Source organism: Manis pentadactyla, chromosome 11 (genome assembly GCF_030020395.1).
Source record: "Manis pentadactyla isolate mManPen7 chromosome 11, mManPen7.hap1, whole genome shotgun sequence".
Lineage (NCBI taxonomy): Eukaryota > Metazoa > Chordata > Mammalia > Pholidota > Manidae > Manis > Manis pentadactyla.
Window position 1 is genome coordinate 2,398,085 of NC_080029.1, and position 25,693 is coordinate 2,423,777.

The window sequence follows — 25,693 nt, forward strand, 5'->3', positions numbered from 1 at the left end:
TCTTAAGAGGCTTAAGGTTCTTAGAAATTTATCCTGGAGATCGAGGTTCTGCACTCAGTGTCATTGGGCCCAGCAGAGGACAGGAGAAAGGCATGGAGATGAAAGGCAGGGGAATTAGTGTCAGAGTGCCATGAAGGAGTGGAACTATCGGCTCCTCCCAGGCAGATTTTTATCTAGAGAAACTGAATGGTCCCAGAGAAGAGAGCTAAAGACACAGATATCCATAGTCCTCCAATAAAAGCACTGGAAAACTCCCAACAGGAAAAGCTCTGTGGCCAAACAATCCGATGCATCCCCAACTTCTGATCAGCTTCTTAGGTGCATTGAACCTTAAATACAAACGGACAATGAGAGATGACCAGTTTCCAAAGGAAGTCTTTGTATGGAAGAGGGATACCAAGAAAAAAATCCAGAGAAAACAGAATATGCATGCAAATTTAAGGAAGACTGGAAGATAAAGACATCTCCTAGAAAGTGAAATAGAAACACAGCAATAAAAAAACAGATTAAAAAAAAAAATCAAGGCTCTTTTCAAGAATTCCAGTGTCTGATTAATAAAAACTACAGAATGAAGATTTTAATAAAATGAGACAATTCTGTAGAACTGAAAGACAGAAGTCCCATGTTGAGAAGGGTCCAATGAGCACCAAGAACAGTGACTGAAGACCAAGTCCTGCCCACTGCACTGTGAAATTTGAATAATTCTGAACATAATAATAAGTGAAAAGACATAATACAGGTAGGTCATGGGGAAAGCAGTATGGCAGAGAAGTAATGACTTTATAGCACCTTACTATGCTCATGCAGTGACTGCAGTGGGGTGGGGGGCGGGAGGACTTGATAACATGGGTGAATGCTGTAACCACAATGTTGCTCATGTGAAACCTTCATAAGATTGTATAGCAATGATATCTTACTAAGAAAAAAAAAGAATAAGTGAGAAGAGTCTAAAAAAAGCTTCTAGAAAGGGAAAAAAAGGTCACATACTTATGCCACATGCATTGTTACAGTCTCTGGAACTACCAATATCTGAAAACCCTTCAAGGTCTTTGAGTTTCCCACTCTCTAATCACAACCCCACCAACCCCCAACCGTAGAACTCCAGTAACTATCTGAAGTTACCAGGACCTATATTAATCACTGATCCTACCACCTTCTTACGTCTGTCTTTGCCCTCAATATTTTTTTTATTGAAGTATGTAGTTGATATACAATATTATACTGGTTTCAAGTATATAACATAACGATTCAACAGTTATCCACATTATTAAATGCTCAGCCCAACTAGTGTAGTTACTGTTAACATAGAATGATGTTACAGAATTATTGTATATTCTCTATCTTGTGCTTTTGTCCCCATGACTTATCTTTTGATTTGAGACTTTGTGTCTCTTTATCCCCTTCATCTGTTTTACCCACCCACCCCCAAACCCTCCCCCATGGTAGCCACCAGTCACTTCTCAGTGTCTATGAGATTCTCCCTCAAGTTGTTACTTCTTAAATTTCTAGGCCTTCATTATAATCATTCCCTTGGGCATTCCAAATCAATGCCCTTGCTCCCATTTCACTACACCTAGTGTGACAAAAATCCCAACCATACAGAAATGCTATGCTTCTACCAAGATAACACCTCTACAAGGGGAAACAAACAAGAGTAAAATGGCTTTGTTCAAAGTTGAAAAAAAAAGGGAAAACAATTTAAACTAAGCTACTATGCTAGTCATATTCAAGCATTTCTGGAAAGAAGAAAACTTATAAGATATAAGCATAGTAAGCCAGATTTCAGCCATATTAGTGAAGCAAAAAGGGAGAGAGGGCCTGTCTGTCCCATTCCTCTTCTAACCCGCCATCTGCCCACATAAAGAAACTAGCTTAACTAACCACCTAGGACTGCTGGTTATGTTCCTTATTTCAAAAAGTACTGATGGAGAACAGCAAGGAAAACTCTACCCATTCTTGATATTTACACATTTCAAAAACAGTCCATGCATCTCAACAACACCAACCGGGGATTTGTCACTAAAACGAGATGAAATGTGAAGAGGCAAAATTTTAGTTATGATTTTTACTTTAAGACTTCAGTTAATGTAGAACAGCACCTCCCAATCTTCTTCAGGTTCCAGTACACACAGAAAATGAGAATATTAATTTGTAGAGCACGCTGCAGCACACAGAGGCTGCTTGCTGGCAGAATGCATGACCCAGGGTCCTGCTCCACCAGCTTCAGGATTCAATACCACAGCACATCCGTTAACACCATCTTGGCACACATATCAGAAGGCTCTGATACAGGGAAAACATTTCTTCAAAAAGCTTCTTCAGAAGTATCATTGTATTAATTCAATAAGTATTTATTAAATACCTAATACGTGCCAAGCACTATGTGAAATACTGCCACCTGCCTTAAAGACTAGAGAGGGAAGTCAGGTGACAAGCTATTCTAATATAATGTAAAACACACTACCTAAGGGAAGTATCAGGATTTTTAAATATGAGTCCCAAGCCTGGGGAAAGGGAACAGGGAGTCTGTCAACACCTACTTCCCAGAAGTGATCTCTACACAGAAGGGTGAGGTGTATTTTCAGGTACAGTGAACAGCAGCACAAAAACCTAAATGCAATAAAATATGTCAAATAAGCAAAACAGGTTCTGTACCGCACAAGTACAAGAGAGGACTCAGTAGCTGCAACTCAGTAGTTCCAATGGATGTTTTTTTTTTTTTGTTCTGCACTATTATTTATTTCCATTCCAGACAGTAAAAATATTACCTCTTACGAGAATGTTTTACATTAAATTTATTTGACAAAAAGTAATACATACCTATTTCTATTACCTGTTAGAGGAAATCAGGATATTGCAAATTTAAGAGGATGATAGGAATAAAAGGCGGAGACTGTTTTTTGATAGAATAAATCCACTACTGCTGTCTTTATAATCAAATCTAATCTAATCTAATGTCCAGCATCAAGCTAATACTCAATGGCAATGGACTTTAAGATTGGCTAATGGTCAATATTTTATATTATGTAAAAGCACAATTTATAATAAACCATCTGTATACACCATGGAAAATAGGTAACAAGAAATTATAATGTTTATCTCACATATTCTTATTGGTCTTTTTACTGCTTTGAACATTAGCCAAATTCTCAAGCTAGTTTTGATGATTTTTTTTGCCGGAAACACATATACTAAAATTGGAATGATACGGAGAAAGATTAGCATGGCCCCTCTACAAGGCATGTGCATTTATGAAACAGTCTTTGTATTTATCCTACTCATCTTTAAAGACCACATCAAATACCATCTCCTTTGACCTGTTCAGGTTGGATATTTCTGCCTCTCTTTTGTGCTCCAATGTATTATTTACATCAAGATTTTAGTCATTAGTATACATGTATATACTTTTTTTTTTTTTTGAGAGGGCATCTCTCATATTTATTGATCAAATGGTTGTTAACAACAATAAAATTCTGTATAGGGGACTCAATGCACAATCATTAATCAACCCAAGCCTAATTCTCAACAGTCTCCAATCTTCTGAAGCATAACGAACAAGTTCTTACATGGTGAACAGTGCAAGGGCAGTCATATCACAGAAACTTTCGGTTTTGATCACACATCATGAACTATAAACAATCAAGTCAGATATGATTATTCGTTTGATTTTTATACTTGATTTATATGTGAATCCCACATTTCTCCCTTATTATTATTATTATTATTATTTTTAATAAAATGCTGAAGTGGTAGGTAGATGCAAGATAAAGGTAGAAAACATAATTTAGTGCTGTAAGAGGGCAAATGTAGATGATTAGGTCTGTGCCTATAGACTAAGTATTAATCCAAGCTAGACAAGGGCAACAAAACATCCACGGATGCAGAAGATTTCTCTCAAAACAGGGGGGGTGACGTTCTAAGCCTCACCTCTGTTGGTCCCCAATTTCTCACCTGATGGCCCCCCTGCGACTGTGCCTGCCAATGGATGTATTTTTATAAATACAAATGTGATTGAGCAGGAAGCCAGTATCACAAAAGGTAGGAAAACATGTGCCTTCCTACACAACAACAGATCAAACATAAATTATGAGAAAAGTATTTGTCTATAAAAACAGACTACTGATTTGCAAGTACCATGAAGTACACATGAAGTTCAAAACAATTTTTACTGTAGTGGTAGATGTTTTGGTATACATTTACTACTGAAAAAGTATGAAATGCTACCCATTTTTTAAGGTTTCATATGAGCAATATTGTGGTTACAACATTTCACCCATATTATCAAGTCCTCACTCTCCCAAACCCCACTGCAAGTAAGGCAAAAGATTATTCAAACCCTTGATATTTACAACATTTGAAAAAATGGGAAAGCAAAAGAACTCCTAAGTAATTTATATAATTTTATTGTTCTAAAAAAAAAAGACCTCACTTAGCTTACAAATAAGCCCAAATATGTATATTCTCTTCCTCCTTCTCTCATGTGGAACTAAACAGAGCAAGTGTCATAACAAATTAAGCATAATTCATATTTACCTCTCTGCCTGTAAGGATGTGTCTTGCCAATTTCACTTTTGCAAAATTCCCCTTGCCGATTGTTTTCAACAGTCTGTAGTTTCCAATGTGAGGTTGTTCATCTGCACAGGAAGCTATAGAGTTTCTACACCGAGCTCCAGAGCGCCCAGTGCGAGACGTAACTTCTTGTCGCCCATCTCCATGTGACATGTGCTACAACACACACAAAGATAAGGAAATGAGAGAACACATAGTACTTGCCAAGTTTCAAGAGCTGCTAGTTGAAGAAACAAAACATTACTGCTTTAGTTTTTAATCTTAATGCATCTAGTAGTTCAAAGGAATTTGCCCACATGATAAAAATTTATGAGGAAAACAAGACAATGCTGAGAAGGAAAATACCAAGTGTTGAAGTGGGTGCTCAGAAAGAAATGAGTTATTTTCTATATGTGTCTGTAATATAAAACAGGAGTTAAAAGAACTGCCTTACAGTCAAAAAGAACTTAACTTCTCCACATGCTATTTATTATTAAGTGCACCAGCACATCTGATCCTTACCACACCTGGTGAAGCCATCACAACAGCTAATATTACCATTTACCAGATAAAAATATTTTTGTGATTTACTCACAGTCACAGCACTACTTAGTGAGAAATCCAAGGAGAATCTGAGTTCCCCATTTCTTTCCACAGTATGCTGCTAACAGTAATTATAAACAATGTGTTTAAAGAAAGAGCCAGATTGTGTGACCCTTGATAAATAATTATTGAACAGATGAAGAAAGTACTCAATATGCTCCATAAAGGTGAAACAAATGATACACACCTCTAACCATATTAAATTCAAAGGCACTAAAGTTACAAATGCCTCGTGTACAGTTCTGTATGTACAGACATTCAGTTGCTTCCTCTTTCCCCACACATGCTCAAAGGATACCATGCCCCACTGCCCACCTTTCACAGCACTACCTCTTGCTAAAGGCAGGCTTCTCTCTCAGAGCTCACACATACACTTGAAACCTCCTTCAACATTTTCTCTTTCCTAAGTTTTTGTTCAGGAAGATGTCCCTTCTTTCTTCTTGCTCTCTCTCTACCTATAGGTCAAACAAGTCTGATTCTATCCAAAAAACTACTTTGTAATACATTCATGTCAAGGAAAAAGGAAAAACAATTTAAAAGTGAAAGCTTGCCATCAAGCTCTGAAACCCTCAACAGATGTCCTTTTCAGAATTCCCACTTTAATCTCCATCGACTTTCTTATATTCCTCTACTTAAATATTTCTCTCCAACATACCAGATTTTAGGATGGGTCTCTTCTGTTTTATTCGCCAGTCACATAATACTGCATTGCAAACAACAATTTCTATGTTTCACTGTAAATATATGTTTAAGGAGGGAAGAAAAAAGATGGCAGTGTAAGAAGTGTGGTGGAAATATACTCCCAAAACCACACATATTTTGAAAATATAGCAAATACAACTATTCCTAAAAGAGTGACCAGAAGTAACAGTACACCAGCCAGTCTACATCTGGGAGAAGTCAACATCTCACGGAAAAGGGTAAAGTAAAAAGCCGCAACCCGGCAGGATCTGAGCACTCCCCCCATCCCAGCTCATGGGTGGGAGGAAAAGAATGAGAGCAGGGAGGGAGTAGAAGCACAGGATTGCTAAATACCCAGTCGTTGAAATCTACCCCAGGAGCACAGATCCACACTGCACGGTGCTCTAGAGATTGGAGGGCCTGAGAAGCAAAGTCTGAGACTAAGACTGTGAACAGGTTCCCACAACTGGCTGCCCTGGGACAAAAGAAAAGCAGGCACTTAAAACTCTTTAAGTGGGGAAAGGGTTTCGGGGAAGGAACAGGTGGACAAAATTGTCCTGGCACATGCAGCCCAGCAGGCTGCAAACTTTCAGGAGCTTCAGGCACCCTATCCCCCTGGTTGGCAATGCAGCCCTGAGGCCCCTCACTGTGATAAGCAGCCTGCTGCTCCTTCATCCACGCCAGCACCTGCAGGCAAACTGGCTGTCCCTGCTTTTGTTGCAGATCACCCGGAGGGCAGCCCCGCCTACAGCAACTGCACAGCTTAACGCAGAGGCTTCTCCCTGTGCACAGCTAACCCGCCCAGACCCAGAGGCTACTCCCTGCGAGATGTTGACAGGCACAGACAGCTGAAATGGGTGCTGAGACCTGGAGGCAAAAAAGAGCTTTGTTCTCACGGCAGAACCTGCACTGCTCACCTCCAGCCCCCTGGGCCATGCCAAGGGCCACCCTGCCCACGGCAGCTTCGGGGATCAACCCAGAGGCTGCTCCGTGCGCAGAGTTAACCAGCACAGACAGCAGAGACAGGCGCTGAGTCCAGGAGGCACGAAAGGGCTTTGTTCTCATGGAAGAACCTGTGCTGCTCGCCTGTGACCCCTGCCATCGCCCTAGGCCATCCTGAGGGTCCCTGCACCCACAGCAGTTTACAGGATTAATGCAGAGGCTGCTCCTGCACGTGGTTAACCGGCACAGACAGTGGAGACAGGCGCTGAGACCGGAAGCCACGAAAGGGCTTTGTCCTCTCAGCAGACATAGGCGGCACTCGCCTGCAACTCCTGCCATCAACCTAGGCCACCCCAAGGGTCTCCCTGCCCACAGCAGCTAGGGGATTAACACAGTCTGCTCCCTCTGGACAGTTACCAGCACAGACAGCGGAGACAGGCACGGCAACCGGCAAGCAGGAAGGGACTTTGTCCTCCCAGGTGACACCCACGCCACTGGCCAGCGACCACTCCCATCACTCCAGGACTATGAAAAGGCAGAAGAACCTTGTTCAATCCAAAATCTCTCAAACACCAGAAAGAGGGCTCAGTGAGACTGAAATTACCAATCTGCCTAAAAAAGAATTCAAAATAAAAGTCATAAGTATGCTGATGGAGCTACAGAAAAATATTCAAGAGCTAAGGGACAAATTCAGGAGGGAGATAATGGAAATGAAACAAACAATGGATGGATTTAAAAGCAGATTAGATGAGGTGGAGAAGACGGTTAATGGAATAGAAATCAGAGAACAGGAATACAGAGAAGCTGATGCACAGAGAGAAAAAAAACAATTTCTAGAAAACTCTAGAAATGAAAGAATATTAAGAGAACGGTGTGACCAATCCAAACGGAACAATATTTGCATTATGGGGCTACCAGAAGAAGAAGAGAGAGAAAAAAGGGATACAAAGTGTCTTTGAAGAAATAATTGCTGAATAATTCTCCAATCTGGGGAAGGAAATAGGCTCTCAGCCATTGAAGTCCAGAGACCCCCCCCACACACAAGGGACCCAAGGAGGACAACACCAAGACATACAATAATTAAAATTGCAAAGATCAAAGACAAGGAGAGAGTATTAAAAGCAGCTAGAGAGAGAAAAAAAGATCACCTACAAAGGAAAATGCACAAGGCCATCACTACACTTCTCATCAGAAACCTTACAGGCCAGAAGGTAGTGGCATGATATATTCAATGCAATGAAACAGAAGGGCCTCGAACCAAGAATACTCTACCCAGCAAGATTATCATTTCAATTTCAAGGACAGATTAAATAATTTCCAGATAAGCAAAATATGAGGGATTTTACCTCCCACAAACCATCTCTACAGTGTATTTTAAAGGGACTGCTCTAGAAGGAAGTGTGCCTAAGACTAAATAGCTGTCACCAGAGAAAATAAAATGTCAGCAAAGGAAGTATACCAGCTAAATACTAACAAAATGCAAAATTAAATCAGCTACCCACAAAGTCAGTCAAGGGATACAGAAAGAGTATAGAATATGACACCTAACATATAAAGAGTGAAGGAAGAAGAAACAGAAGGGAGAGAAAAAAAGAATCATCTGACTGTGTTTACAATAGCATAATAAGTTAGTAAAGGTAGACTGCTAGATAATAAAGAAGCTGCCCTTGAACTTTTGGTAACCACGAATCAAAAGCCTGCAATGCCAATAAGTACACATATATCAGTAATCATCCTAAATGCAAATGGACTGAATGCACCAATCAAAAGACCAAGTTATAGAATGGATAAAAAAGCAAGATCCATCTATATGCTGCCTACAAGAGACTCACCTCAAATCCAAAGACATACACAGACTAAAAGTGAAGGGATGGAAAAAGATATTTCATGCAAACAATAGGGAGAAAAAAAGCAGATGTTGCAGTACTTGTAATCAGATAAAATAGACTTCAAAACAAAGACAGTAATAAGAGACAAAGAAGGACATTACATAATGATAAAGGAATAGTCCAACAAGAGGACATAACCATTATAAATATCTGTGCACCCAACACAGGAGCACCTACATATGTGACAGATACTAACAGAATTAAAGGAGGAAACAGAATGCAATGCATTCATTTTAGGAGACTTCAACACTCACTCTAAAGGGACAGATCAACCAGACAGAAATTAAGTAAGGAGACAGAGGCACTGAACAACACATTAGAACAGATGGACCTAACAGACATTTACAGAACTCTACACCCAAAAGCAGTAGGATACACATTCTTCTCAAGTGCACATGGAACATTTTCCAGAATAGATCACATACTAGGCCACAAAAAGAGTCTAAGCAAATTCAAAAAGACTGAAATTGTACCAACCAACTTCTAAGATCACAAAAGTATGAAACTAGAAATAAACTGTACAAAGAAAACAAAAAGGCTTACAAACACATGGAGGCTTAACATGTTCCTAAATAATCAATGACCAATGACCAAATTAAAACAGAGATCAAGAAATACATGGAGACAAATGAAAACAACAGTGCAATGCCCCAACTTCTGTGGGATACAGTGAAGGCACTTCTAAGAGGAAGGTATATTGCAATCCAGGCATATTTAAAGAAGAAAGAACAATCCCAAATGAAAAGTCTAAATTCACAACTACTGAAACAGGAAAGAGGAGAACAAATGAGGCCCAAAGTTAGTAGAAGGAGGGACATAATAAAGATCAGAGTGAAAATAAATAAAATTGAGAAGAATAAAACAATACAAAAAATTAATGAAACCAAGAGCTGGTTCGTTGAGAAAATTAACAAAATAGATAAACCCCTCGCCAGACTTATTAAGAGAAAAAGAGAATCTACACACATAAACAGTATCAGAAGTGAGAAGGGAAAAATCACAACAGACACCACAGAAATATAAAAAATTATTGAACAATACTATGAAAAATTATATGCTAACAAACTGGATAAGCTAGAAGAAATGGACAACTTTCTAGAAAAATACAACCTTCCAAGACTGACCAAGGAAGAAACAGAATATATAAACAGACCATTACCAGCAATTAAATTGAATTGGTAATCAAAAAACTACCAAGAACAAAACTCCCGGACTAGATGGATTCACCGCCGAATTTTATCAGACATTTAGAGAAGACATAATACCCATTCTCCTTAAAGTTTTCCAAAAAATAGAAGAGGAGAGGATACTTCTAAACTCATTCTATGAAGCCAGCATCACTCTAATACCAAAACCAGGCAAAGACACCACAAAAAAAGAAAACTACAGACCAATATCCCTGATGAACATAGATGCAAAAATACTCAACAACATACTAGCAAACCGAATTCAAAAATACATCAAGAGGATCATGTACCATGAACAAGTGGGATTCATCTCAGGGATGCACAGATGGTACAATATTGGAAAATCCATGAACATCATCCACCACATAAACAAAAAGGACAAAACCACATGATCATCAACATAGGTGCTGAAAAAGCACTCGACAAAATTCAACATCCATTCATGATAAAAACTCTCAACAAAATGGGTATAGAGGGCAGGTACCTCAACATAATAAATGCCATATATGACAAACCTACAGCAAAGATCATACTTAACTGTGAAAAGCTGAAGCTTTTCCTCTAAGATCAGGAACAAGACAGGGATGCCCACTCTCCTCGCTTTTATTCAACATAGTACTGGAGGGCCTAGCCACAGCAATCAGACAGCAGTAAGAAATAAAAGGCATCCAGATTGGTATGGAAGAAGTCAAACTGTCACTGTTTGCAGATGACATGATACTGTACATAAAAAACCCTAAAGAATCCACTCCAAAACTACTAGAACTAATATCTGAATTCAGCAAAGTTGCAGGATACAAAATTAATACACAGAAATCTGTTGCATTCCAATACACTAACAATGACCTAGCAGAAAGAGAAATCAGGAAGACAATTCCATTCACAATTGCATAAAAAAGAATAAAATACCTAGGAATAAACCTAACAATGGAAGTGAAAGACCTATACCCTGAAAACTACAAGAGAGAAATTAAAGAGGACACTAATAAATGGAAATTCATCCCATGCTCTTGGGTAAGAAGAATTAATATTATCAAAATGGCCATCCTGCCCAAAGCAATCTACAGATTCAACACAATCCCTATCAAAATACCAACAGCATTTTTCAACGAACTGGAACAAATAGTTCTAAAATTCATGTGGAACCACAAAAGACCCCAAATAGCCAAAGCAATCCTGAAAAGGAAGAATAAAGTAGGGGGGATTATGCTCCCAACTTCAAGCTCTACTACAAAGCGACAGCAATCAAGACAATTTGGTATCGGCAAAAGAACAGACCCATAGACCAATGGAACAGAATAGAGAGTCCAGATATTAATCCAAGCATATGTGGTCAATTAATATATGGTAAAGGAGCCATGGATATACAATGGGAAAATGACAGCCTCATCAACAACTGGTGTTGGCAAAACTGGACAGCTACATGCAAGAGAATGAAACTGGGTTATTGTCTAACCTCATACACAGAAGTAAACTCAAAATGGATCAAAGACCTGAATGTAAGTCATGAAACCATAAAACTCTTAAGAAGAAAACATAGGCAAAACTCTCTTGAATATAAACATGAGCAACTTTTTCATGAAGATATCTCCCTAGGCAAGGGAAACAAAAGCATTAATGAACAAGTGAGACTATATCAAACTAAAAAGCTTTTGTACAGCAAAGGACACTGTAGAACAAGAAGGCATCCTACAGTATGGGAGAATATATTCATGACATATCCGATAAGGGGTTGACATCCAAAATATATAAAGAGCTCACACGTCTCAACAAACAAAAAGTAAATAATCCAATTAAAAAATGGGCAGAGGAACTGAACAGACAATTCTCCAAAGAAGAAATTCAGATGGCCAACAGGCACACGAAAAGATACTCCACATCACTAATCATCAGAGAAATGCAAATTAAAACCACAATGAGATATCACCTCACACCAGTTAGGATGGCCAACATCCAAAAGACAAACAACAACAAATGCTGGTGAGGATGTGGAGAAAGGGGAACCCTCCTACACTGCTGGTGGGAATGTAAATTAGTTCAACCATTGTGGAAAGCAGTTTGGAGGTTCCTCAAAAAACTCAAAATAGAAATACCACTTGACCCAGGAATTCCACTTCTAGGAATTTACTCTAAGAATGCAGCAGCCCAGTTTGAAAAAGACAGATGCACCCCTATGTTTATCACAACACTATTTACAATAGCCAAGAAATGGAAGCAACCTGAGTGTCCATCAGTATATAAATGGATAAAGAAGATGTGGTACATATACACAATGGAATATTATTCAGCCATAAGAAGAAAACAAATCCTACCATTTGCAACAACATGGATGGAGCTAGAGGGTATTATGCTCAGTGAAATAAGGCAGGTGGAGAAAGACAAGTTCCAAATGATTTCACTCATTTGTGAAGTATAACAATGAAGCAAAACTGAAGGAACAAAACAGCAGCAGAGTCACAGACTCCAAGAGACTAGAGGTTACCAAAAGGAAGTGATTGGGGAGGCTGGGTGGGGAGAGAGGGAGAATGGGATTAAGGGGCATTATAATTAGCACACATAATATAGGTAGGTCATGGGGAAGGCAGTATAGCACAAAGACAAGTAATGACTACAGCATCTTTACTATGCTGATGGACAGTGACTGTAATGGGGTGTGTGTAGGGGACTCGATAATATGGGTGAATGTTGCAACCATAATGTTTCTCATGTGAAACCTTCATAAGATTGTATATCAATGATACCTCAATAAAAAAAACCCAAAACTTAATTTAATTGATCACCAACTGGTGAATTAAAGAAATTGGTACAAACAATGAACTTACTATTCAGCAGTGAAAAGGAATGAACTACTGATACACACACAAACATGAATAAATCTCAAAAGTATTATGCTAAGTGAAAGATGACAGATCCAAGAATATATATACTCTTTGCTTCCATTTATATTAACATTCTGTAAAAGGCTAAACTACAGGGAAAGATAACAGATCAGTGGTTGCCAGGGGCTGGGGGAAGAGAGAAGGGAATGACTGTGAAGAGTCACAAGAGACCTTTTCGGGCAATGTTAATGTTCTATTATCTTGACAGTGATGGTAGTTACATGACTACCCATTTGTCAAAATTCATCAACCCATACACTTAAAAAGAGTGACTGTTTATCTCATGAATCCTGACTTTAACAAGAGCTGCTCAACAGACTGAACTCCCCATTCATTCTTATACCTTCACCACTCAACTGGCAAGAGTCTAATACTTAGCAGTTCAGTAACCGTAGGTAAATAATATGGTATATGCTAGACAGGTAACACTAGCACATGGGCAGTACACTGTGAAACACACTACCAGAACATGCAAATACCAGAGTTAAAAATGGAACAGGGTAGGGTGAATTAATGCAATGATGTTACAAACCTGTAATTCTAACAATCAAAAAATCAATCTTAACCACATTCCATGAGAATAAAGGCACACTCCATACCCTACATTGCTTTTAAACAAAATTTAGTGATTTCTGAAGACACAGAAAAACATTACATCAGAATTCAGCAAATTCAACAGAGAACATGGTCAAGACCCATTTGGTGTAAATCCTTCATTTATTATCACAAATCTGCTATGACCGCTTTTGGCTTCAGTTGACTTAGGAAGTTTGGAGCTCTAGCTCTGGTTCAATGTAAGGCTTTGCTTCTCTGAATGAAAGTCAATAATCAAAGATAATGCTCACATTTTTGCCTGCTGTACTCTACAGGGCAGTCAAAGAACAAGAAAACAGTCAAGTCAGAAATGGGTTCTTCAAATGTCTATAAATAAATAAGTTCACTGACTCACCTAGTCTATGATAGTGTATTACTCTATGTAATTTTATAATCCATCTCAGATAAAGGAACATATACAACTGTATTACTTACCACATTAAGGAGCATTAAATGCCATACATTGCACCACAGGGATGCTTTAGACTAAGGTTTATATAAACAGAGCCAATCACCTGATAGTCAACCAGCAAACATGTGGTATTTTGAAGATTAAAGTGAAGGCACGTGACACCAGAGGCCACAAAGTCTCAGGACGTTACTGAAAGCATGAAAACAGGCAGAGCAAGGAAGCTTTTCCTAAGTGATGGCATTTTCTTGCCAGGAATTACCTCATAACATTTAATAATGAAAGGCCAGTGAAGTTTCTTTGCAAGTTATTAGTTAGGTGTTTTACAAAAGATGAACTCACAGCTGCAGTGAACAGTTCTGTTCTGATTCCAGTGCTGGAGAAGAACTCAGAAAGCACTTGGACAGAGTTAACATTTCTCCTGGGGACTTTCTACAAGTTGTCATTCCCCCAAAATGCTGCTCCTGGCCTTTTCTGAAGGATTATATGAACAAAATCAAAAGTTCCTTTTACAGGATCACAAGATGGAGTGAGTGAAGGATGTGAGGGACCTGCGAGCTCAATTTAGGAAGGAGAAAAGCTGAGCCCAGACCGGGTATCCCTCAGCTAAGCGGTGAGCGGCAGGGCAGCTTCACATCTTCCTCTCAAAAAAGCTTAACTCCTTCAAAACAGGTTGGTGCGGAAACGAAGCGACTCCTTAACACTCCACTAAGTTCTCTTGCCGACAGCACTGGAGCGCCTTCTAAGGGGGCCGCAGGTCCCTCGGGCCCTAGTTTCAATGACCGTCAACTAAGCTTGGTTCCAGACAATTTAAAGAACGAGGCATGGAGGGCAGTTCGCTCGCCCCAATCACTTACTTTTAATCAGCACTACAAACAGGTTTTCAACCTGACAGCGTCCCAAGAACTGCCTGTCCGATTTAAACGTTTGCCTAAAATAAGCACTAAGCGCGGAAGAGGTCCGACACACGCGGCTACCCCGCGCCGCACCGCAGCCTCTCGGGCACCGGTGGCGGGGCACGGAGGCCCTTCCCGGCCTTCGCCAGCCGCGGGAGGGCCCCCTTCTCCAGGAAACGGTCCGCCCGAGCTGCCTCGCGGCGCCGACGGCCTGCCCACTATTTCCAGGGCGCTCCCGGCTCGGCCCCCCACCCTGCAAAGGCTGCGGCCGTGCTCCCGGAGGCAGCGGGTGGACAGCCGGCCCGGGAAATCAACGAGAACGCCCAGGTTACTTACGTTCTCAGTGTCTCGTTCATTCACCGTTGGCAGTGGGGTCCGAGTGGACATTTTACTTCACTTTTGCTCAACGTGAAGGTGAAACAGAACAGCGCGGCCCTTGGGGCCGGCGACGGCGACCTCGAGTGCCCGGCGGTTCTGGAGCGAGGCCGCCGGCGGGCGGCGCCCCTCCCCCACGGCCGTCTAGATCCCGGGCTGGGCCCGGGCCGTCCCCCGGCGGGTCCCGGGGCTCATGCTCCCCAGGCCCCGGCGGCCGCGCCGAGGAGCCCCGCGGGCAGCGGTGGCGGGGCCGGGCCGGCGGCGGCGGGCTGCGGGTCGGCCCGCCGGCGCGCCCGCGCCTCAGGGTGCCCCCCGGTCCCGGACCCCTAGCCTGGTCCGCCGCCCTCGCCCGTCACGCCAGGGATTTCAGCGCCGGGGCCTCCACACAGCGCAGCCGGCGGCTCCCGAAGAGGACGAGGATGTAGAGAAGGTGAAGTGCAAGACAGGCCACTGCGGGCTGCGGGCACGGACCATGGAGGGAGCTGCGGAGGCGGCGCCTGCGCCCGGCTGCTCCTATCCCTCCGGCTTGTTTTCCGCCTCAGCCTCCACCCAGTGGCCGCGCCGCCGCTCCGGGTACCTCAGAGCCTCTCGGACCCAAGATGGCCGCCCCTCGGCTTCCTCCGCTGCCTCCGGATGCCGGAAGTGACGGCTCCGCCGCTACCCAGAGGTCGGCCAATCAGCGCGGCTCCTGGAAGTCGGCCCCTCTGCTGTTGCTAGGGGCGACTTGGCCGTGTCCCGCGCAGAGGCAGCGGCGCTCAAGGCCCACATATAGTGGCGGGTGTCTGCGGGAGAAGAGGGTTAGCGGTCAGCGCCTGGAGCACGCGAACACCCCGCTAACAGTGGGAAAATGGCCCTGGGCGGCGGCCTGAGCCCAGTGCTGATCGAGCACTTACTGCGCAAGAACTGAGGTCGCTCCCAGGGACCGCGAGGCATCGAATAGAACCACTGCAGCAATTATACGGCCGGAGCTGCGGAGAGGAGCCGGGCTTCCGCATCATCAGCCCAGGAATCGAGGACTCAGTCACCGTTCCTGCCTCCAGCTCTGGGCAGCCGGGGGCTAGGCTTGGCTTCGCGGAGGCAGCAGACGCGCCCTGCCCGCTAGGAGCTCACGGTCAGGAGGGACATGGATCCAGACTCAGTTTAATGCCATCGGGAAGGAAGAGAGCTTTAAGGGGTTTGGGGTCGGGGAGTGGGGCTGAGGCAAAGCCCTAGAACCCCCAGGGCTCAGTTTTAAATGCACATAGGGGATTTATAATAACCAGGCTCTTCTACGCCAGAGTGTAGCTGCTGAGGGGCTGGAAGCATCCCAGGGGCCCAGCGCAGTGATGCTTGCAGACTGGAACACTAGAAATGCTACCTCCCCTGGAAGCCTTCCTTTCCCATTGCATGTGTCCCGTGGTCCTCCCGGTAGCCTAACCAGCCGTGAATGTAATCTACTGGGTCAGGGTCCTGAGGAATGAGAGCGATATGGGCAGCAGTAACAGGAACTGTTATTTAAGTCTACCTTGTGGGTACATAACATTGTTACCACATTTAAGCCTCAGGTAATCCTATAAAATGGGCGACACAGCTTGCCATCTAAAATCTAAACAGGTTACAGTGACTTGACCAAAGTACCCAAGTTGTTGATTAGTTGCAGAGCTGGGATTTGAATCCATATCCTAAGACTCCCATAACAGATAAGCCCTTGTAGTGGGTAAGCCTTGTTTTTCTTTTTCTATTTTTATTTTCTTCCCTTTTGTTTCCCAGCATGTGACCTGTCTTTCTATGTCTGGGACACTTCCTGCTCTGTGAGATATATATGTCTTTAAACACCAGAATCATTCCCAGATAAGACAGATGCTCCCAACGTAAAAATATGTGAAGACTAAGATGCAATAAGGGCTCCCATTTCACCCTCTCAAGCAAGTGCTCACCCAGCCAAGGGCAGCCCTGTATAAAAACTATTCTCTTTCTGCCTCTTTGTCCAGGCAGAGATGGTAGAATTCTCATCAGATAAATATGTGATTCATACAGTTCAACTGAAATATGGGTGAACCCAAGATTGTGGGAGCCTCAGCAGGGACATTTAGCTCAAATTGGGGGATTGGGTCAGGGAAGCCCCTGGGAGAGAGATGTTTATGCTGAGTCTAAAAGCATGAGTAGAGTTAACCAGGTGAGGATAGGTGGAAAAGCATTCCAAGAAGGACAGCCTGTATAGGGGCACAGAGATGAAGAACGTCATGGTGAGTTTGGGTAAATGTCAAGAGAATTAGAGACAGAAGCCAGACCAGGCTTGGACACAGCATGGTATCCTGATGACAGGAGTGTCAACTAGATCAGCTAAGAAAACACCCAGAGGGTTTCAGCCTTGGGTGGGAGCTGAGAGAAATGGTTTAGACAATTTGGAAGATTCCACATTGGCCACAGAAATAGCTGGGGGGTGAGATTTCTGCCTACATGGTTTTCTCATCAAAGCCATACCTTAAATAATGAGTCAAATGAATGCCCAAAGGTAGGAAATGAAGCTGACACTACTTAACTCAGGATGCTTCTGGTTTCATAAAGGCTAGAATTAAAGAAACACTTTGAACTTTTCATTGCATTAATGTCAGGTGACACCATGGTACTATAAAGAGCTGGAAATGGGAGGCAAGGTATGTGTATTACATGCAAAAAAAGAAAGAGGAGGGGGAGGAAATGGAGGAGAAAGGGAAAATAAAAGAAATGGAAAAAAAATGAAGAGGCAAATCATTCTGTATTTCCCTCCATGACCATGAATTTTGTCATCTGTGGCTCTGTGGTCTGGAAGAAATGGAAGGGCAAGAGCTGGAAGTCATTCTTGGAATGCCTCCTTCTATCCTTTTCATATTCCTTGTTTCCTATCTTCATATTAAAATAGTTTCTATCTCAGTCTTCTTAAACTGAAAAAACATACCTAAAAACACCAAGCTGTGCATATGTGTAAGCAGTGCATACTTTCATGTCAAAAGGCAAGGTCATCCTGGACATCAGAATCTGAAGGTAATCTAGTCCTACCCTTGGTGCTGGAGCACAGAAGAGGAACTGAGCCTCAAAGAGGTAAACAGCTTGTTAGAGCAGAGCCAGAATGGGGCCCAGCTCTTCCAAGCCCCGGATCCTTGCTCCACAGCTAGTGAGCTAGTGAGCACATTGTGGGGAGCTCTGTTTAACACCACTCCACCCCAGTACCAGCAAGAAAGAATCTCTGAGTACGTGTAGTAGCCTGAGACTGCTGTCCTCCCCACTTCTCTTGCAAGAAAAATAAGCCACCCATTTGCTGAAGCCATGACAGTCTGGATTGTCTGTTACTTGCAGCCCAGTACATTCCTAACCAATGCCATCATGTCAAATGGTCAGATTTTCCTGCCTTCCGGGCCTGTGTTCTCTCTACCATGGCTAGTTGAACAAGAGTGGACAGGCCTGCTTCAGCCGGCCAACACACCACAGTGCTGAGAAGCACAACCCTCCTGCAAGAGAGTGTGGGAACTGCTGGGACCCACGAGCCATTCCTCAGTGTGTGTGTGAGAGAGAGAGAGAGAGAAATAGGGAGCTGACAGGTTGCTGAACACTGAAAATAAAGCCACAGAGACTGAGAAGAGAAGGGGTGTGATGATTGTGGGACACCTTGGGGCCACTACTGCAAGCAGGGTGAAAGGAGGGGATGGGCCAAGTGTGTCCCCAAGTAGACCACAGGTGCTTGGGGGCTCTAGGAAATCTCAAGTCCATCTCAGGCTCTGCCCTCCAGGCTGCTCCCCAACATTTAGGAGGTCAGAACAAGGCATGCTGCTATTCTTTTAATTTACTACTCTGGTCCCTTTACCTTATGCAACCATTGCTACCCTGTGTGATGGGCCAACAGGCTCCTTAGGAATTCTCATGTCCAGGACTTTGTTCCTGCCATTCCCCTGCCTGGAAGGCTTCCCTGTCTACCTGAATCCTTATTACACAGCCCTGTCAGCTCGCTTCTTCCATGGGGCCTTCCCAGACTAGCCCCTAGTGAGCTACCCCCCATTCCCAGAATCCTTGGTTTTTCCTGCCTGAGGATATATACATTTCTTGAGCACCAGCCGTGTACCTGGCACCTATGGTAAGATCACTAACTTCCAATAGCCCAGTGAGAGGGATCAACGCACATGGGCTCAGAACAGGGCTGCAACTTGTCCACTGACCAAGAGAAAAGCCAGGATTGGATTCCAAAGCTGCTCTCTGCCCACCAAGTGTCTAATGGCAGTGGGTCCCTTTCGTTCTGGATAGGCAGAAGGCCTTGTGCTTCCTCCTTGGGCTTGGCTCATGGAGGGCCCAGTCAGAAACTCAGCACAGACCTGTGAGTGACTGCCTTTTTCCCTTCCACAGGACTTCATCCTTTCAGGATATTTATGGATGGACTGTTTCCTTCCTAAACACACTATTCTAAAAAATTAACTTTTATCAATTGTTCATAGGTACCTTTTTATCAGTCCCCGTAAGGCCCTGAAATATTGGGATGGCCTTGGAGGAGATGGGAAGGGCCATTTGCCCCTACACCTAATGGCCCCACGCTATCGAAGTGTTCTTTTCTCTGATCTGCTAGAGATTGTAGACCTAGACCTAGATGTAAATGTACATGACCTTCTGCTGGGTGTCATTACTAGATCCTGACAGTTTAACTCTCTGGCAGTCCTTCTGTCCACTCTGCTCTGAGCTGGAGAAGCCCACTGCTTGAACCTGTACCCAAAGTTCTATGGAGACAACAGTGGTGGTAGAGAAGTAAGGGCTCTGGAGTTTGAACTTTATGACCCTAAATGCTGTGGGATCTTGAGCAAATCACTTCATGTCTTTGAGGCTCAGTTTCTTAATCAAATGGGAATGATGGTGCCTTTCACTCACAGGTTCTGTGGGGATCCATGGAGATAATGCCCAGGGAGCAGCCAGCACACATGTGTAGAGTTCACCCTTTCACAGGAGAAAGGACCTGCTTTCCCAGGCAGCTCTACTTTTCAGTTCTTCCCTGGGATGAGCACTGGACTTGGAGTCTGGACACAGAGGTCAAAGCTTATTAAGCCACATAGGACCAGGAGTTGGAGAATCACTCCTCCCAGGTTTCCTCATCAAATTTCACCTATCTCACTGGGTATTAAGCTCATAATAGGAGGTAACAGATGCAAAAGTGCTTGGTAAGGGGTTCTGCAATACAGGATAAGGAGTTAGTGTTTGTATTATTGCCTCTATCTTGCACACAAGGACATGGAGACTCAGGAATGGCAATAGGCTCGCTCAAGCTCCATAGACAGAAAGCAGTGCCTTCAGAGCCTAGTGTGGTGGCTCTATCGCCTCCTGGCTGCAAAGACACGTGGGTAACAAAAGAATGTGGAAGAGAAGGGATGAGCAGGTGTAAAAACCCATGACTCCTCTTGGAGGCCCATATCTGCCCATTGTTTTAGGGTTGACCTAAAGCACATCTCCCAAATACAGGTAACAACTTTCAGAAACAATAAAATCTAAACTCTTTTCGAAGAAAGAATATTTCCTCCACTACTTATGTTCCTGTCCCATCCTTGGAGCCATTGATCCCACCTAAAAAGCCACATTAATGTTCAGTGGCTCTCCTCTCTGTCTTCTCTTGTTCCTTCCACAAGGTTAGCTGAGCACCGACACCGTGTGAAGCAGTGTTTTAAGCACTGGACATAGCTGAGAACAGAAGTTCTCACTCGTGTCAATTCCAAGCCACATATAAAGGAATTCATGGATAATATAATTTTAGGGCATAACTGTGATAAGGTAATCAGGATAGGGTGATAGAGACTAAACATTTGTTTTAATTCAAATTTTACTGTTTTTGCAATAGATGCATATGGTACAAAATTTAAAAGGGGCAAAGTGATATCTAATACAGTTTTAAAAAGCTTCCCCACAACCGTATAGCAATATCTCTTTTTAAAAAACACTATCAATAAGGTGAAAATAAAAACCTCAAACCGGGAGAAGATATAATTGATAAATGATTCATATTCATACTACGTAAAGAGCATTTACGATTTCACAAGATAAACAGCCCACTAAATGCACTTCACAACAGCAATAAATGTGAGAACAAATGCTTAAACTAATCTGTTCCTGCAAACCAAGACCAGCACGAGTTACCGTGTAACAGCCACCAGACTGGCAAAAAGGAAAATCTGACAAAACCAAATGTTGTTCAGGATGTGGAACAAAAGGAACTCTTAGACACTTGCTGGTGGGAGTGAAAATTAAAAGGCAGGAGTAGAAAAGTATGGAATACAACACAAACATCAAATTCTTTGGCTAAAACAAAATTGACACCTTGGGAAACAATCTGGCATTAGCAAATAAAGCTGAAATTGTGTATCTCCCACAACCCAGCAATCCCATCTACAATATTCACCCTGAGGAAGCTCCAGACCACATGCCCAGAGGACATGCATAAGAATATTATTGCATTGCCTTCTGTTATAGAAAAACACTGACAATAACCTTGACCATTATCAGGGTGAATAAAGAATATGGCATATTCACTCAAAGAAATGGTTTATAACAAAAACAACAACTTATTACGACTACACATGGCAATGTGAAGGAATAGCAGTAACATAAAAGTGAGTGACAAAAACAGTTCATAGACTATATAAAGCATGATTCCATTTACGCAGAGCTCCGAAATGAAAACTCAGAAACCCAAACAACATGTTGTATAAATGCAAACATTTGGGACAAAATTATTGAAAAAAACAAGTGGATAAACACAAAAATTAGTATAGTGGTTTGAGGAAATGAGGAGGGAAAGAAGAGGTGTGGGGAGCATTTGTGTATCATGATTCCTGACAAATACTTGAGATATTATTTTTTATCTACTCAGTTTTTAAAAATAGTTCATTGAGGAAAATTCATATAATGTAAAATTAGCCATTGTAAAATGAATAATTCAGGGACATTTAGTACTTGAAATGTACAACCTTCCTCTCTATCTAGTTTCAGAACATTTCTGTCACCACAAACAAACACCTCTCCTCCCCATTTGTTGCAGTTTCTCCCATTCTCTCCTCCCCCGGCCTCTGGAAACCACCAATCTGTGTCCTGTCTATGGATTTACCTATTCTGAACATTTCATATAAATGGAATCAGACAATATATGACCTTCTGAGTCTTGCCCCTTTAACTTAGCTTTCTGTTTTCAAGGTTCATCCATGTTGTATCATGTATCAGTATTTCATTCCTTTTTGTGAATGAATGATATTCCATTGTATAGATGGACCACATTGTGTTTATGCATCCATTCATCTGAGGACATATGGGCTGTTTCCACTTTTTGGCCACAGTGAACAGTGCTGTAGTGAGCGTGTGTATGCATGTAACTGTGTGAGTATCTATTTTCAATTCTTTGGGGTACATATCTAGGAGGGGAATTACAGGTCTACTCAATTCTTATTTAAAAATAAAATAAAATAGTTAACAAACATAAGTCAAAAAGAAAAGGAACTAACAAGGAGAGGGAATGTCCAAGATGGCGAAACAGAAAGAGACTGCACCACCTCCTCCCCTGAATCTGTACCTACATACAGAGCAATTCCCCTTGAGGAAGCGTTGAGGGCTGAGTGAACACCTTCTGCACAAGGAGTGACAGAAGGATCCCATGAATGATGGCAGGAGAGATGGACACACAGTAATAGCCAAGAGGGCTTTGCAGTAGGGAGGAATATTATGAGGGACCTGAGTGCAGTTCAACGGTCCTGGGCACAGAAAAAAACATGCAGTTTAAAGGGCAACTACACTATAAGTGAAGGAAGCCCATTTTCAGAACTAAAGTCCCCACCAGATCATGGGGGAACACAGGAACTCTCTTTGGACTTGGAGGTCCTGGTGAGCACCATTGTTTATGTTACTCCCACACATTGACAGCACTGATGGGAACAGGGTCTAGGCACACACAGTAGTTCCGTACGTAACTGAGGCATCCTCCCAGCCCTTGCTCATGCTCAAACATGCCTGCCAGAGATCCAGCAGTCCCATCAAGGCAGCACCAGTATATGTTCACTCAAATTCCCCCTGCCTGTGACACCTCCATCCCTGCTGCCCATGGCCAGCACCCACCCAGAGACCCCTGGACCACATCCTCCAGCCACCCTTCCAGCTTGGCCCTGACCTTTCATCCACCTGGGATTCTCCAGGCTTTACTCCAGAAGCCCAGGCATCAGGGTGTTGCTGGCTTATGCTTACCTGGCCTGCAGCCAGGTAGCCAATACTTCCAGGCACAGTCTACCTATGGGATGTTCCTACACAAGGCCATTCTTTCAAGACTCAGAGAGGTACCCCTTTCACCTAGTTCATAGAAACAAACATAAAATGTCAAATAAAACAAGTAGTAATTCTATAGCATCTTACTATGCTGATGAACAGTGACTACAATGGGGTATGTGGGGGGGACTTGACAATAGAGGGAGTCTAGTAACCATAATGTTGTTCAGGTAATTGTACATTAATGATAGCAAAAAAAAAAAAAAACATGCTTGACACGGTGCCACACATACACACACAAAAAAATGTCAAATAAAATGAGGAGGCAGAGGAATGTGCCCCAAAAGACAGAAGATAAAACTTCAGAAAAATAACTAAATGAAACAAAGTTAAGCAACCTACCTGAAAAAGAATTCAAAGTAATGCCACTGATTAAAAGAATAATGGATGAACTCAGGGAGGACTTCAACAAAGAGAAAATATTATAAGAAAATCAAAGAATACAATAACTGAAAAAAAAAACACTTGGGGGAATCAATAGCAGATTAGAGGATGCAGAGGAATGGATCAACAACTTGAAAGATCGAATAATGGAAAGTACTCAAGCTGAACAGCAGAAACAAAAGAATAAAAAGAAATGAGGATAAGTTAAGGAGCCTCTGGGACATCAAAGGTACTAAAATTTGCATTGTAAGAGTCCCAGGAGGAGGAGAAAGAAAGGGTTGGAAAATTTATTAGAAGAAATAATAGTGTTCATCAATAGATGAATGGATAAAGAAGAGATGGTACATATACACAATGGGATATTATTCAGCCATAAAAAAAAATCCTGCCATTTGCAACAACATGGATGGACCTAGAGGGTATTATGCTAAATTAAATAAGACAGGTGGAGAAAGACAAATATCATATGATTTCACTTATTTATGGAATATAAAAACAAAACAAAACAAAATGAACAAAATAACAGTACACTCATAGACACTTAAAGGGTTTGGTGGTTACCATAGGGTAGGGGATGGGATGGATGGGTGGGAGGCGGAGAGGGATAAAGGGACACAAAAAGTCTCCATCATAGTATAAATTCATCACGGGGATGATAGTATAGCATGGAGAATATAGCCAATGATTCTGTAACATCTTCCTATGTTGACAGAAAGTAACTGCACTAATGGGGGTGAGGATCTAATAATATGGGTAACTGTTGAACCCCTGTGTTGTATATGTGAAACCAATATAATGTATATAAACAATACTTCAATAAAAATAAATAAATACAAAAGATCCATCAAAAAACTTTTACAATAAATGAATTCAGTAGAGTTGCAGGATATGAAATCAATATACAGAAACCTGTTGTGCTTCTATATACAAATAGCTAGCAGAAACAGAATCTTAAGTAAACAATCCCATTTATAATTACATCAGAGAGAATAAAATACCTAGGAATAAAATTAACCAAGGAGGCTAAAGACCTGTACTCTGAAAACTGTAAGACATTAGTGAAAGAAATTGAAAATGACATAAGTGGGAAGATATTCTATGTTCATGGAGAGGAAGAATTAATGTCATTAAAAGGGCCATACTACCCAAAGCAATATACAGATTCAATACAATCCCTATCAAAATACCAATGGTATTTTTCATGGAACTAGAGTAAATAATCCTAAAATTTATATGAAACCACAAAAGACCTTGAATAGTCAAAGCAATGTTGAGAAAGAAGAACAAAGCTGGAGGTATCATACTCCCTCATGTCAAGTTATACCACAAAGCTATAGTAATCAAAACAGTATGGTACTGGCAGAAAAACAGACACATAGATCAATGGAAGAGAATAGAGGGCCCAGAAATAAACCCACATTTATATGATCAATTAATCTACGACATAGGACAAAAATATACAATGGTGGGAAGACAGTCTCTTCAATAAATGGTGTTGAGAAAATTGAAGAGCTACATGCAAAAGAATGAAATCAGTCACTGTCTTACACCATACACAAAAATAAACTTGAAATGGGTTAAAAACCTAAATGTATCATAAAAGTCCTAGAAGAAAACATAGTTAACTTTTGAACTTTGACATTAGTAATTATTTTCTGGATATGTCTCCCCAGGAAAGAAAAACAAACAAAAAAATAAACAAGTGAGGCTACATCAAACTAAAAAGCTTCTGCTCAGCAAACGAACCATCAACAAAAAAGAAGGCAACTTACTGAATGGGAGAAGATATTTGCAAATGACATATCCAACAAAGGGCCAATGTCCGAAATACATAAAGAACTCATACAACTCAACACCAAAAACACAAACAATTCAATTAAAAAATGGGCAGAGGAACTGAATAGATATTTTTCCAAAGAAGACATCCAGATGGCTAATGGGAACATGAGAAGATGTTGAACATCACTAATCGTCAGGGAAATGCAAACCAAAACCACAGTGAGCTATTATCTCACAC

The 25,693-nt window shown here is 41.9% G+C and overlaps 1 protein-coding gene and 1 non-coding gene across 15 annotated transcripts in view; one reads left to right on the forward strand and one right to left on the reverse strand.

Moving 5' to 3' along the window:
• Positions 1-15,602, reverse strand: part of MARK3 (microtubule affinity regulating kinase 3) — an 87,888-nt gene extending 72,286 nt beyond the window's left edge. For 3 of the 14 annotated variants that reach the window (XM_036882518.2, XM_036882516.2, XM_036882513.2), the window contains exons 1-2: positions 14,965-15,595; positions 4,534-4,725 (exon numbers count right to left, since the gene is read on the reverse strand). In XM_036882518.2, coding sequence (XP_036738413.1) covers positions 4,534-4,725; positions 14,965-15,015 — 243 coding nt within the window. In that variant the 5' untranslated portion in view covers positions 15,016-15,595. Of the gene's footprint in view, positions 1-4,533; positions 4,726-13,838; positions 14,365-14,964 lie in introns of those variants that run through there. The other 11 variants (XM_036882511.2, XM_036882509.2, XM_036882507.2 and 8 more) reach the window with 8 other exon arrangements.
• LOC118910942 (U6 spliceosomal RNA) lies at positions 3,170-3,271 on the forward strand. The gene has a single exon (XR_005024259.1). It is a non-coding gene; the product is annotated as a U6 spliceosomal RNA (small nuclear RNA).
• Positions 15,603-25,693: the final 10,091 nt, after the last annotated feature.